At 38.8% G+C, this 16,109-nt stretch overlaps 1 protein-coding gene across 1 annotated transcript in view; it reads left to right on the top strand.

The window, feature by feature from the left end:
- The first annotated feature begins 2,110 nt into the window (after window positions 1-2,110).
- Window positions 2,111-16,109, top strand: part of SFMBT2 (Scm-like with four mbt domains 2) — a 275,339-nt gene continuing 261,340 nt past the window's right edge. The window contains exon 1 of the mRNA XM_006891856.1: window positions 2,111-2,210. Coding sequence (XP_006891918.1) covers window positions 2,111-2,210 — 100 coding nt within the window. The remainder of the gene's footprint in view (window positions 2,211-16,109) is intronic.

Genomic DNA, 16,109 nt, shown 5'->3' on the forward strand with positions numbered 1-16,109 from the left:
CCACATTCTTTTCTGCATTTACTCCCTCTTAAATCAGGTTTCTTCTAGAGAATCTTTGTTCAGAATGTTCTTACTGGTAACTAGGCACTATCCAGTTTTTCTGGTTTCATGGCTTCAAGGAAGCAGCTATTCCTGAGTACATTTAGCCACACATTCCATGTCTTCCTCCTATTACTGCCTCTCATTCTTCTTCTTTTGTACCGAGTAAATAGAGGTCAGTTGTTGTGCCTTGCTTGAGTGGCTACTGCAAGCTTTTAAGATCAGGCCCTGCCCAATGAAATTAGAAGTGGAAGAGGACTAAACATATTTTTTTAACTAGGATATCCAATGAAACCATGATCCTAAACCTCTAAAATAAGAAACAAAAATCCCATGAGGTGTATGTACATGGCAGCCTCACAGCTATTCTCTTTTGCTGTTGTTAATATACCTGTTAGACTTTTACCAAATAGACTTTCCATAGGTGAACAACTTATTGCCAAACGTTAAAATGATTGACCCTGCAGCCATACTCTTAATCAAAGTGATATTTTCATCACTGTTAATCTCCGCTTATCCCTTGCCTTCCATTCGTGGTCACCATGAATAAGCTTTGGACTCTTACCTTTTTTTGGTCTTTTTTGTCATCCTGAAGACGTCCTTCTTTCTGTTGTTTCAGAAAATATAATAAGCCCATGTGCTCAGAAGACATTTGTTTAATGAATGAAAGATACTTTCCTAGTTATTTACAGTTCTCTTATATATTTTATTTTCATTTTATGTGCTTATTTATCTACTTAGTTTGTATTACCAAGATGCTTAGATTGTGAAGTTTAATGAACCAGTCTAAGTACCTTTATGGTGCTTATTCTTAAAGAATAAGAAAAAAATTCCTTTGTGCTTTGAAAAGTAGCTTTATATCCTCTTCACAGAGTTTACCAGGGGGTTTTACGTACAGCTGGTGGTGATAAAATGCATGAAATGGAATGACTATGCTGCATGCCTTCTACCCAGTGTATTTCCACTCTTTAATGACTACTTCTTGTAGCAGTAGTTTTCAGCTTTTGATCTTCCGTTACACACATGATTAGCATATTCCTCTTAGCCACCTTTAGTTTGGACAACAAGAACTCAAAATTTATTCTTGGGAAGTAAACAAAATTGCACCAGAGGTTTGTATGCATACACTTGTACATGTGGTCATACGTGTATGTGTCTTCAGAAAAGTATAGAGGGTAACAGAATATTCTATTTGTAGACCTTGTTGTTGTTGTTGTTGTTATGTGCCATCGAGTCACTTGTGACTCATAGCTACCTTAGGTATATTTATAGATACACTATTTTTTGTTTTTTAAATCTGTGCTTGGCCTTTTTGTGTATTTAAAAATTTACATGTAAAGTAAGAGAAACTGTAGAAAATCTTGTTGAGTGCATGAAAGATTTAAATACACCACATGTTTATTTTAAATCACCATAGCTTAGTAATGATTGATTCTGGGTAACTACGAGTTTAGCATTCCTCTTGTCCCCAAATCATATCAGAAAACAGTGTGGGATAACATTGCTAGTGTAGGAAAATCTTGCTATAATGTCTAATTTAGAGAAAGCATGTTATTTGCGAATGTTGAAACTTCCTCTATATTTGGTGAGAAGTCACTGGCATGATGTATCCAAACCTCTTCCTGAGCTTCAGGACCTTGAATGTTACAATACCTGAACACAGGAATATTGAAGTCAAGATAGCTTTGCTTCTTTTGGACATTGTGTCTTTCTTTATAAGACTATTTTGGTGGTAGAGTGCCTTGCCTAATACATGTGGTACATTTGATATAGAAGTATGGGTTCTATGTATTGGTGAAAAATCTGTCCATCTTTGGGATATGATAATGAAAATTGATGGCTTTGGTGTGCTGTGGCCTTTGTTGTATTTATTATTCACTGATGCTGTCAACATTACATCACATCCTAAATGTTATAATGAAGTGATAGCAACTCTGATAGGATTGCATTATTTGTGGAGAACTTAAAAACACGTTAATATGATTACAATGTTCTATCTTTCCACCCCTCTCTTAGGTAATTCTTCTGTATGCAGGATGAATTAAGAGAAAGGTATCCTAACCACTTAGCAATGGAGAGCAGTGTATCAGTTTCCAATATGCAAGACCCTTCATCTTCACCTTTGGAGAAACATCAGAGCTCAACCAATGGCAACGGAGATCTTGATTCAGGTAGGGTTATACTTTCTAACTCCTTTTGCCTTTTTACTTATTCCAACAAATGAAAAGGCAGACCAATATTTTCCTGGAAATAAACAGGAAACAATTCTAGATCGTACATTTTTCTTGCTCCTAGAATTTGCTTTCAGTTTGTAAGCATATTATAGCTTTAAACTGAACAAGGTTTGGTTCAAAATTAATATTATTATTATTGGTAAGGAATTGTGTTGTCCATATGAAGGCATGCAGCTTGAATTCATCAGCTGTTCTGTAGGAGAATGATGGGCAATCTCTTCTCATGTGATTTAGTGCCTCTGAAAACCCACTGGAGGAACAGCTATGGGTTGGTTCTAACTTGACAGTATAAAACAACAACATTACTATTGAGGCAGGCTATATTGTGTGGAGATAATTGGTGACTTTAGAATCTTAACAATCCCATGCAATCCATGTCTATAAATCAATCACATTTATTTGATAGATCTGATAGATCTAGCCCTGGAGAGCTGCATGCCACAGTTATTCTACAACATCTTTCAGTGCCATTATCTCAACATGGAGCTTCAGGATTATCCAGAACAAGGCTATTCAGAACAGAGCTGCAGGGTCTGAGACTAGCAGTTAAAGGCTCTAGCTCAGTGTTGAGCTCTGGTGGCCTTGGCCTAGTCTCCAGGGAGTTGTGCTGCTAACTCACAGGCGGTACCTTTCTGGTGATGAACATCCAGCAATGAATGGCTCTGCAGGAGAAAGACAAAGATGAGCATTCTCCTCCTGTATGATTTACAGCCTCAGACAATGCACCAGAGGGTCAGCTACAAGTTGATCCCAACTCAGTGGCAGTGAGTTTTTTGAGTGAGCTCAAGGTTGTTGTATGACCCTGTCACAGCAACATGAAGATAAGTAGAACTCTCATTTAAGTTCCCAGAGTGAAAGGCAGAGAAGTAGAACTCTCATTTAAGTGCCCAGAGTGAAAGAACAGAATTTGCTTCAATATTCTGCCCCTAATAGCCCTTTCTGGAGACTGTGGAAAAAATCTTACATGAAAAATGAACTTATGGTAAAGGATTTTTTTCCTTCAGAAAATCACACTTCCTGACTTTGATTGAATTTTAATACTTAAGTAATACATTTATAAACATATCTTCTAAATATACCTAAAGAGTTGTTGTTGAGTACTATCAACTAGGAAATGAACCATAGCTGACCCTCTTATGGGTTTTCAGAGGCAGTTAATCTCATGGGAGGAAATTCATGATACTTCTCCTGTGGAACAGCTAGTGGATTCAAACCGTATACCTTTGGGATGGCAGTGCGGTTTTTTAGCACTAGCCCACCATAGCAGTAGAGGGTTTATTTATTTATAAAAGGTTTTTGTTTTGTTTCACTATTTATGCAACAAAATCAAATAGGAATTTAATTGTCTGATTCATAGATATTTGGTATGGTGACTTCATGTAAAGAAAAAGTGGATTATTGGCTAAATTGCATATTTGACTGTTGACCAAAGAAGTTCCAAAGTTTGCCTCACTTTTGAATGAAACCAATATATGATACACTATAGATGGCTTGCTATGGTTGAATTTCTTAGTTAAGTTTTCAAAAGTTTGTCTTTATCTTGAAAATATCTGGCAAACCTTGAAATGGATGATTGCCTAGATATGTTGAAAGATGTTTGTATTTGTTTCACAGATAGCTCAGTTCGTCTTCCCTTTTCAGATTTGCCAAGTAAAGCAAGTTCTAACAACAACAACAAAAAATCATTTTCCTTTGAATGCAGGAATATGGAAGTTCCTTTACAAGAGCAGTAAGTCCAATAAGCTGAAGGATTAATCTTAATCTTCCACTTGTATTTAAAGTATTGTTGTTGTGCTGTTGGTAAATGTCCTTAAGTCCACTATGATTGATTGCAACCCCATGCACAAGAACTCTGAACTGTGCTCTATCCTGAGGCAATCTCACTGTCTCAGACACGCCTACTCCTGTTACCCCTGTCACTGAGCCAGCCCATCTCATTTGGGGTCTTTCGCTTCTGTGCTGCCCCTCCACTCTTCCAAGAATGATATCTTTCTTAAAGGATATCATATCCATATGCCATCTAGCCATATGGCCAAAGTATGTAAGACAGAGCCTACAAATTCCAGTGTCTGAAGAGCAGGTTGGTTTCACCTTCTACAGGATAAATCTGTTTGTTCTCTTGGTATGTTTGTTCATGGTATGTCCAATACTCTTCCAGCACCACAACACAAAGGCATCAATCTTTGTTCTGTCATCTCTGGTCATTGTCCAGTTCTCTGATGCATAGCAAATAATTGCAAAGACCAGGTCTGGATCAGATGCACTTTAGGCTCTAGATTGACATTGTTGCTCTTCAGCAAGCTGAAAAGGTCCTTGACAGCAGATTTTCTAATGCAATTTGTCTTTTGATCTCTTGAGTGCTACTACCAAGAGTGTTGATCATGGAACCTAGCAAGCCGAAATTGTTAACAATCTCAATCTTTTCTCTGTCTTTCATGGTGCTGTCAATTGGTCTAGTGGTGAAAATCTTTGTTTTTCTTGATCTTGAACATCATTCCATATTGCAGACTATAGTCCTTGACCCTCTGCAGCAAATGCTTCAGGCCCTTGTCAGTTTCAGCTAGCAAAGTTGTATAATCTGTTTAGTGCAGGTTGTTAATGATTCTTCCTCCAATCTTGATGCCTCTTCAAGTCCAGCCTCTTGAATGATCTGCTTCACACACAGAGGGAAAAAATATGAAGACTGGATGCATCCTTGATGCTCTTTTCCTGATTTTGAACCATATAATGTTTCCTTGCTTTGTTCTGACGACAGCCTCCTAGTCCAAGTATAGCTTTTGCATGAGCACAATTGGATGTTCTGGGACTCCCATTCTTCTCAAGGTTAGTTGCAATTTATTGTGATCCACACAGTCAAATTCCTTTTTCTAGTCAATGAAACATAGGCATTCCTCTGACACTCTAATTTTGGCCAAGGTCCATCTGACATTAGTGATGATGTGACTAGTGCCATGGCCTCTTGTAAACTTGGCTTGTATTTCTAGTAGTTCTCTGTCAATAGATTGTTCCAATCATTTTTGGATGATCTTTAGTAGGATTTTGCTTGCTTATAGTAATAGTGATATTGTTCAATAATTTCCACACTTTGAGGAATGCTTGAACAAGGAAGATTTTAAGATCTGTAATAGAAACAGTATTTTCTAAATAGTTTTGAATTTATTTGCTTTTTAAAAATAGATTTTTCTCTTGGCTTCTTCCCCTACCTATCTTTCACCCTCCATATTACTGATTTGTACTCTATTCTTGAAACTGGCACATGTAGTTATTGTGTGAGAAAACTCTTAGATGGTACTACAAAGACAAGGCCCTTTTAAAGAAGAAATAGAATGAGAATAGAGTAAAAAAAAAAAACCTTTTAGGGCCCCTGAAGTTATGACCTTTATACTACCTTTCAAACCTAGAAGAGAAAAATTAATCACTAGACCAGATTAAATAAGTTAGATGAAGAGAAAGGCGGTATATAATAACAACTTGATGATACATAAAATTAATTGCATTACTCAGTTGTATTTAATGTTATACAACAAAAAGTATATGAATGAATGAATGAAAACCTATATTATTTGTAAGCTTTCACCCCTCAAAAGAACAGCATTTGCCCAAAATTAAAGCTCAGCAGGATAAAGGCAAATGGTGACACAAGGAGGAAATGGGCAGGATGCTGCTCTGTTTTGTGGATTTTAATCATAGTCATAAAAAAAAGTGTTGAGTAATAGAAAATCAAATCTCTATGTAAACTTTCACCCAAATCACAGAAGCACACTCTTCACTTTTAGAGGAGCTCTAATGATGCAAATAGTTAGACACTAGTTGTTAATGGAATGGTTGACAGTTCAAATCCACCCAGCTGCTCTGTGGAAGAAAGACCTGGAATTCAGCTTTGGTAGGATTACAGCCAAGAAAACCCTTATTCGGCCATACACTCTGTAACATGGGAGTCACTGTGAGTTGGAACTGACAGAACCTAAGAGTAAGAATCCTTCACTTTTTGCATGTTAATCTGTAAAATAGTTTTACATTTGTAATCAACTGTAGCACTCGCTGGTTGGGGATGAGACCACATGTAATATGTTTAGGACTATATATGGTCTTAGTTAGGAGGGTTTTTTTCCATTGAAGACTTTTTAGATGATATTTCCATATTATAAACACAAGTGAAGACATATTTAGAATTCTTTATCTGGTTCTGGCAAAAAGAAAAAAATAATAATAAGGTCCCTAGGAATTGATAGAATACCAATTGACATATTTCAACAAACAGATGCAACTCTGGATGTGCTTACTAGTCTGTGCCACGAAATTTGGAAGACAGCTAACTACCTGGCCAACTGACTGGAAAACGAAAGAGATGGTTCAACAGAATGTGATTGTTTTAGAACAATACAGTTAATATCTCATGCAAGTAAAAATCTTGCTGAAGATTATTTAGAAACACCTGGGAGAGTAAATAAACAAGTAACTGTTAGAAATTAAAGCTGGATTCAGAAAAGGCTGTGGCACAAGGAATATCATGGATTTTGGCTGGAAGCTCACTTCTGAAAAATTGAGTTATATTTTATTGAAATGACAATGAACATTGAGAAAAATGAGATCCCTAGAACACTTACTTAATTGTGCTCACATGAAACTTATTTCTAGATTAAGAGGCTTTTGTCCAGATAGAGAAAAGGGACACTGTTTTTAAATCAAAATAGGTGTACATTAGGGCTGTAACTTTCTCCATATTTATTCAATGTGCCACTGGGATCAGTGGAAGATTCCTCAATACCTTGCATGATGCAGGTGATTCAGTGTTGCTTGCTGAAAGCAAAGAGGACTTGAAACACTTGCAGTAGAAGTTCAAAGACAACACCCTTCCATATGGATTAAATCTCAACATCCAGAACACAAAAATCCTCACTGCTGTACCTGTAGACAACATCATGATAGATGTAGAAAAGATCGAAGTTGTCAATGAATTAATTTTGCTTGGATTCACAATCAACATCCTTGGTACTAGCATTCAAGAAATCAAAACATGTGTTGTACTGGGAAAACTGTGCTCTCAAGAATCTCTCCAAAGTGCTAAAGAATAATGACATCAATTTCAAGACTAAAGGGTGCCTGATCCAGGATCTGGTGTTTTTCAGTTGTCTTCTATTCAAGTGAAAATGGACAGTGACTAAGAACGACAGAAGAAGAACTGATGGTTTTGAACTTTGGTGTTGGAGAAGAGTCCTGAACATCTCATGGAACTCCAAAAGAACAAACCAGTATCCTGAGAGAAAGTGAAACCAGAGTTCTTCCTGGTGACACTTGGTCTCAAATTCTTTGGGCATGTTCTAGTGGAGGCCAGTCCTTGGAAAAAGACATCATGCTTAGAAAGGTGGAGGGCCAGGGAAGGAGAGGAAGACCCTTAACAAGATGGATTAACACAAAGACTTTATCAGTGGACTCAAGTTTATTAGAAATAATGAGGATGGCCCAGATTAGAGCAAGGTGTAGAAGTGTTATTAATCATGTTGACTTTAGAGCACCCAACAACAACAGCGACACAAAGGTGTTTGACTGTGTGGATCATAGTAAATTATATTGTTATCATTATGTGCCATTGAGTTACTTGCAGCTTGTATCAACCCTGTGTACCCTGCTCTATCTTAAACAGATTTAATTGGCTCTGACACACCTATCTTCATTACCGTAGTTACTGAGTCAATCCATCTCTTCCAGAGTCTTCCTCTGTTGGTTCTCCCTCCACCCTGCCAAGCATGATGTCCTTCTCCAAGGGTTGGTCTCTCCTTTGCAATATGCCTAAAATATGTGAGCTGGAGATTCAAAATCCTTGTCTCCAAGGAGAAGCCTGGTTTCACTCTCTCTAGGTCAGACCTGTTTGTTTTCTTAGCAGTCCATGGTATGGTCAATACTCTTGGCTAAAATTAAGAAAAATGGGAATCTAAGAACATTTACTTATGCTCACATGAAATCTAATAAAGAAGCTGTTTTCTGAACAAAACAAGATAACACTATGTTCTTTAAAATCAGAAAAGGTGTGCATTATGGCTGTATCTTTTCCCATACCAATACAGTCTGCTAGATGCTGGACTATATGAAAAAGCATGTGACATCAGGATCAGAGATAGACTCATCAACAACCTGCATTATATAGATGACACAAGCTTGTTTACTGAAAGTGAAGATGCCTTGAAACACATATTGCAGAAGGTCAAAGACTACAGCTTTCAACATAGATTACATTTCAAAATCCAGAAAACAAAAATCTATACTACTTGACTAATTGGTAATATTAGTCATGTTGTTGTTGTTATGTGCCGTCGAGTCGCTTGTGACTCATAGCGACACTATGTACAACAGCTCTAAACCCTGCTCTGTCCTGTGCCAATCGTACTGTCTCTGACACTCCCATCCGATTAACCTAGTCACTGAATCAATCTACCTCATAGAGGGTCTTCCCCTCCTGCGCTGTCCCTCCACCCTCCCAAGCATGATGTCCCTCTCCAATGGCTGGTCTCTCCTTACAATATGTCTGAAGTATGTTAAACGAAGCCTCCAAAATGCCTCCCTGTATAACCCTCTCCAGGATGAATCTGTTTGTTTTCCTAGTAGTCCATTGTACCCTCAATACTCTTCTCCAGCACCAAAACTCAAAGGCATCAATTCTCCTTATATCCTCCTTGGTCATTGTCTAACTCTCTGATACATAACAAATGATAGCAAAGACCATGGCCTGTATCAGATACACCTTAATCTCCAGAGAGACACCATTGCTCTTCAGTACTTTGGAGAGGTCCCTAACAGCAGACTTTCTCATGGCAATGTGCCTTTTCATTTCCTGGCTACTGGTGTCAAGAGTGTTGACTGTGGAGCCAGCATTATGATAGGTAGAGAAAACATTGAATTTGTGAACTATTTCATTTTACTTGACTCAACTATCAACACTCAGGGTAGCAGCAATCAGGGAATCAAAAGACTTGTTGCATTGGGAAAAGTTGCTATTAAGGACCTCTCCAAAGTGCTAAAGAACAAACAATGTCAGCTTACAGACCTGATCCAAGCCAAAGTCTCTTCAGTTACTTCCTATGTATTTGAAAGTTGGACAGTGGTTAAAGATGGTAGAAGAATTGGTGCCCTGAGATGTGGTGTTGTAGGAGTGTACTGAACATCCAGGGACTGCCAAAAGAACAAAAAAGTCTGTCTTGGAGAAAGTATAACCAGGGTGCTGCTTAGAGACAAGGATGGTGAAGCTTCATCTCACACACTTGAAGCATGTTTTCTGGAGAGGCCAGTCCATGTAAAAGGACATCATGTTAGGAAAGGTGGAGAATGAGTGAAAGAGAAGGAGACCCTCAACAAGACAGATCGATACACTGACTCTAAGAATGGGCTTGAACATATTAGAGATATGAGGATGACATAGAATAGTCAAGCCTCTTGTTCATAACATCACTATGAGTCACAGGCGGTTTGATCACACCAAACAACAGTGTTGTTGTTGAGTACCAGCGACTTGGAACTGACACGTGACTAACTCTCCAGTGGATTTTCAGAGACGATAAATGGCATGTGAGTATATTGCCCATCTTTTCCCATGGAGCAACAGGTGAATTCAAGCCATATACTTTTGAGTTGGCAGTGCAAATTCCTAAGACTTAACCTCTAGAATCTTCCCCGATGAACCGATATTCAACATCACAATAGATGGAGAAAAGATTGAAACTGTCAATGACTTCATCTTACTTGCATCTATAATCAGTACACTTGATATCAGCAGTTAGGAATCAGGAGACTTATTACAGTAGAAAAGTTTGTAGTCACAGACCTCTTCAAAGTACTGAGGAGAAATAATGTTTGAGGACTAAGGTCGCCTGATTTAGGCCATGGTCTTTTCAGTCACTCGCTATGCATCTAAGAGCTAGATAATGAATAAGGATGCTAGAATAAGAATTGATGCCTTTGAATTGTGATATTGGAGAAGGGTGCTAAAGATCCTATGGACTGCCAAAAGGATAACCAGATATGGCTTGGAGAAATGAGGCAAAGGTTGTAAAACTTTGTCTCACATACTTTGGGCATGTTGCTAGAAAAGGTTATTTCTTATAGAGGGATATCATACTTGGAAAAGTGACAACAGCAATGGGCTTGAATGTAGCAGAGATTGTGAAGAAGGCACAGAGTAGGCCAGGGTTCAGATCTGTTGTTCATAGAGTTGCTATGATTTGTAGTTGCCTTGATGGCACCTAATAACAACAACAACAAAAAGAAGACACTAGAGTTCCCTCCTAACAGTGATAGTTGGTTCAAAACTGACTTGCTTTTGAGAAGAAATAGTTTCACGAGGCCAAATTATGTGGCAGATGTTTAAGTACTTTACATTTATTAACTCATGTAATATATCAACAACCCAATGAAATAATTAGGAACACCCTGGCTCCAGAAGCATGAACTCTTTAACACTTGTTAATACTGCCCTTTCAAAGGGAGGAGAAACCAAAAACCAATCCATTTATTGTTGAGTAGGTTGTGACTCACAGCGATCCCACAGGACAGAGTAGAATTGCCTCATGGGCTTTAATTCCAAACCACAAGGTGGTGCTGTTGTGTGTGTGTGAACCAACTCATAGCTGACCTTCCAACATATTTTCAGGTGCAGTGAATCTCACTGGCAGTTGTCCATCTTCCTCCCATGGAGCAGCTGGTGGATATGAACCACTTGCCTTTGGGTTGGCAGTGTATCTCCTTCTGTATTCCTAGAACCACTTGATAGAAGGTGCACTTGATCCATCCAGGCCATAGTCTTTGCAGTTACTTGGTGTGCATCAATAGAGCTGAACAATGAATAAGGATGGCAGAAGAAGAATTGATACCTTTGAGCTGTGGTGCTGGGAGAGAGTACTGAACATAACATGGACCTCCAGGAGAACAAACAAGTTCATTCTGGAGAGGGTGAAACCAACTTGTTCTTTGGAGGCAAGGATTTTGAAGCTCTGTCTCATACACTTTCAGCATGTTACCAGGAGGGTCTAGTCCTTGGAGAAGGACATGATTCTTGGAAGGTTGGAGAGACAACATAGGAAAGGAAGACCCCGGATGAGATGGGTTGATACAGTGACTGGGGTCCGTAGGGGCAAGTGTGTCAGAGATAGTGAAATTGGCTCAGGATAGGACAGAGTTTTGGGCTATTGTGTATAGGGTCTCTGTGACTTGGCCACACATGACAACAACAGCAATATAGTGTTTCCATTTTTTACAGAGGCAGTTTGTAGCCATGTGCTTTAATCAGTGAGTCACCAGGGTTCCTTGGAAATGAATCATATGTAACTGTATATTTGTATGTGGTGTGTGTGCCTGCACACATGTGCGTGTACACATCTGTATTTGCAAAAATGCATGTGAAAACTGAGTTTCTGTGACTCTTGGGACTAGATGTAATACAGATTCTTTTTGTTCTCTAAACGTTTTTCTTACATTGTACATCCTCAGATGTGTTATGTGGTCTAATATTCTATCTCCGGAGCAGTCAGTCTTTTTTGAGTCATTTCACTGAGAAAATTATGGGACCAAAGATTGAAAAATCCTACCTGGTCATCCTGGGGCATTTTGTCTGCATCCCGCCACCCCCACACTGACTGCTGTGATTGTTTTACAGCAATGATCTTTCCAAAATGAAAACTTCAGATTTAAACAATGGACTCTCTGAATCTCATTACCAGCGTTTCTCCACCCCCCCCCTTTTTTTTCTAAGGAAAGCTCGAATAAGAGTTGGGATCAATAACTGACACCCAAGTCCTGTAAATGAAATAGGCACAACATAAAATTACTCCTTCTCCTATGAACACTGAGTACGTGACTGGAATGCACACAGAGAGATGAGGTAGCTTAGGAACAGAAAGCCTCTCCAGCAGACAAAATTGACAGCGTTATCACAAGGAACACAAAGACACAAAATGGACCAAAATTTGATTTCAGGAGTTCTAGGCTTCTTCAATTGCTGTGATAAAAGCAAACAAAACAATATGCTGACATAGTGATAAATAGATTTCTTGACATTATTTTTACAGGCCTGCTAAATGTAATTTCCTGATGAGGTCTGTAGATAAAGTGGTGGTGCAAATTTAGACCCTGCAGGCCTTGGCATAAAAAGAATTTATGCTGAAATTCTGGGCTTGATTTTTTTTTTCTTCTTAGTTGTTTTTAGGAATAGATCAACCAGAGTATCACAGGCTGTTTAATTTTGGGTGGAAAGAAATCAACATTTTTACTAAAAAAAGAAAAAAAAAAAGAAAAGAAAACCCAAACATTTTCACTCATCCTTACTGGAACCAGTTCAGTTTGCTTCTGCAGTATTCCCCGTTTGCCAGTTTTATTTTGTATTTTATTTATTTATATTGCTTTTACTACATAGATGAATATTACATGTTTCACTCCTCCTCCTAGAAAAAGTTATTGGCCATCTGAGTACTTACTATAGTCAGAGCCTTGTTTTGAGATGATCGTGGTGCACTTATTCCTTTCCTGGTTCTTGCTTTCCTGCTCTTGTCAGCAAACTTGCACAGAATGTTTCTTTATAGTGATCGTGTCATGTTGTTCTGAAGACAGTTTTAGGGCTGACACTGGGTTATTTATACTGTTGTTTCTGTTTAAAATACTGATGATGATGATGTTATGGTGTACCGTCGAATCGGAACCGACCCACAGCTGACCCTACTGAGGGTTTTTAGAGGCGGTAATAACCTAGGAGGAGATTTCCCATCCTCCTCCTGTGGAACAGCTGGTGGATTCGAACAGTGTGCCTTTGGGACTACAGCGCAGATTCTTACCACTAAATGAGCCATTTTTAAAATTTATTATAGTATGACTTGATTCTAAATAGTTAAAGGGTAAAGATTTATTCTCTTCTTTCTTTCTCCACATTTATAAAAATATTTGACATCTAAAGAACGTATTCAGTAAGATTTTATTTATTCTGACTCTATTAATTCTTATTTTTTTATTGGCTAGTAAGTGGTGGTGAACTTTACTATTTAAACCTGCAATGATAACCTTATCTCACGTTGTACAGTTGTCCAATTCAAGATCTAATTACTTAAAAGATGTGAGTGGTTTGTTGGTTCTGTTTTTTGCTGTTAGTCACTTGTGTGTGAACTTTTTAGCATGGTATTACTTTTATATTTATTATAAAATATTCTGGTCATGTAAATAGCCTTCTGTTTTCTAAAACTGGATTTCTTTTAATTAACATGCCTGTTTTTGTTTAAATTGTGCAATTTTCCTTAGGAGCTTTTCATAGCCTGTTTTCGTTACATCATGGAGAAATGCCTCCTAGTAGTTCACTTACAGAGGAGGGAGATTGTCAGAATTTCCTTGATAAAATGTTTATGGGTTTATGAGTTTTATGAATCAGCTGTAAATATTTGCTCTGGGTTTATGAGACATCTACCCATAAACATTTTGTGTGTTTATGTATTGCTCATTGAAATGCCTTCAGAGAATCAGCTGCTTAGGGGTGCATACACTCATACATGCTACAGGCTTAAAAAGGCTCTTTGTGAGTGAGTGCCCTTATACTTTATATATGATTTCATTGTTAAAATAGCAGAGTCAAAGGCACTAGCTCTAGCACTGTTAAAACATTTTCATTGCTTTTAAAATTTCATCCTAGCTCTTACTTTCGGGGTGCTTTGTAAAAGGCATTTTGTTTAAATGGAAGAGCGCAACAGCACTCCCTTCCATGCTGTCCTTTTGGATTTCCGGTTGAGAGACATAGCAATGCCTTGGGACCACATGGTTAACTTGAATGGATACATGACGGATGGTCAAAGGATTTTACAGCCTATTGAGAGAAGAAACTGGAAGTGATGTTTGTCATGAAATACACGATAATGGGGGGGGGAATCTTTTGGCCATATTCTCAGATCAGATTAAAATTGTATAAGGAAGTATAAGAAAAGGTCTAAAGTAGATTTAGGTTGTGCTCTTCCCCTCACCACTGATGTGAATGTGGAAGCTTAAATGGTGATGGTAAAAAGGTTCATCAAGGCCACTGATCTGATCTACTGGTCACAGCAGGTGACCTGATAGTTCAGTCTTAATTTGGATGTTTCCAGGGTAGAAAAACTTAACGCTCAACAGGAGGGACAGTTGCATATTTAACAGCTACAGTTCTTTAGTTTCATCCTAGAACTTGACTCAGGACTTTTTTTGCCTCTTAGACTTAGGATTGACTGTCATGCCCCTGTCGTCTTCCTGGGTTTCTCTTCTTTCCTCTAGACAGCTCCCAGGACACTGTCACATTCTCTCAGGGTGGCTACTGGCTATTAAAGTTTGTCAGTTGAGGAGACTCTGATAAGGCCTTGGAGGCTACCTTGGATTCTGCAGATGGAGAAAAGAATAGTCATGGGGCACAGGGGTGTTTTCTGATTAAAAAAACACCCCAAAACCAAAAACATCAAGAAGGCAGATAATGATACGATGCAAGGAACTTAACTTTTGAAGTTAATAGTGCCAGTATTAGGCCTATGGAGAGCATCAGGACAGATGGTGAAGAGATTGAGATTGTTAACAGCTTCAGCTTGCTTGGCTCCACAATCAACACTCTTGGTACCAGCAGCCAGAAAATCAAAAGATGAATTGCATTGGGAAATCTGCTGTCAGGGACCCCTCTAGAGTACTAAAGAGCAACATTATCAGTCTGGAGACTAAGATGTGCCTGATCCAGGCCATGGGCTTTGCAATTAAGTGTTATGCATCAGAAAGCTGGATAATAACTAGAGATGATAGAAGGAGAATTGAAGCCTTTGAGCTGTGGTGCTGGAGAAGAGTATTGAATATAACACAGACTGTTAGGAGAACAAACAAGTTCAGCCTGGAGAGGGTGAAAAAAGGTTTCTCCTTGGAGGCAAAGATTCTGAAGCTCTGCCTGGCATATTTTGGGCATGTTGCAAGGCGGGACCAATCCTTGGAGAGGGAGCGATGTCATGCTTGGGAGTGTAGAGGGACAGCACAAGATAGGAAGACCCTCAATGAGATGGATTGATTCAGTGACTGAGAAAATGTGGTTAGGTGTGTCAGACACATTACGATTGGCTTAAGATAGAGCAGGGTTTAGGGCTATTGTACATAGGGTCACTATGAGTCACAAGTGACTCAACAGCACATAACAACAGTGCTAATATAAAAATTCTGCAGCCTGCATTGGATTCCTGACTGAGACTCAACAGTTGTGTGACCCTGAGTGATGGATCTCAACCTGTCTGAGCAGCAGTTATCTTCTCTGGGAGAGAAGGGAAATAGTATCCACCTGTTAGGATTTGTATTTTAAATGAGGTTTAGCACATGGAGCAGTTAGCAGAGAACTGGACTCACAATACAGTGTAGCTCTTCCCTCATTCCTGCGATAATGTGCTTGCTATGAACTGCATGTGCCTGGGATAGCTGGAGTAGCAGCTGGGGTCCACTTGAGGGTATGGTCTGAGACAAAGCTAGAAAAGCAGAGTGTAAAGGTGTCTGGACTTTGTCAGCGCTAAGTTCGTTATCTAAAAGTCATGGCCCCTGGTCACTTTAACAAATAAATAGTCCTGAGTTTATGCCTGCGATTAGTGGATTGGAACAGGGGGAGCTTGGTAAATGTGAAGATAATATAAAAATAGATGTCCAGTCTTGTTTAGGGGAGAATTGTAAGCAGTTGAATGACACCCTGAGTTGTTTTCAGTATAGGACTGGCTTCTCTTTGAGTTTGCTTCTTGTTAGGAGACTGTAGGGTTGTTACCAGATTCCTTGTTAGCCCCATGTGTTTTGTAGAATAGACTTACTCCATTGCAACCCTTTTATCCCTCCCTCCCT

This window comes from Elephantulus edwardii, unplaced genomic scaffold (assembly GCF_000299155.1).
Source record: "Elephantulus edwardii isolate Elephantulus edwardi_28Jun2011 unplaced genomic scaffold, EleEdw1.0 scaffold00105, whole genome shotgun sequence".
In the NCBI taxonomy this organism is placed as follows: domain Eukaryota; kingdom Metazoa; phylum Chordata; class Mammalia; order Macroscelidea; family Macroscelididae; genus Elephantulus; species Elephantulus edwardii.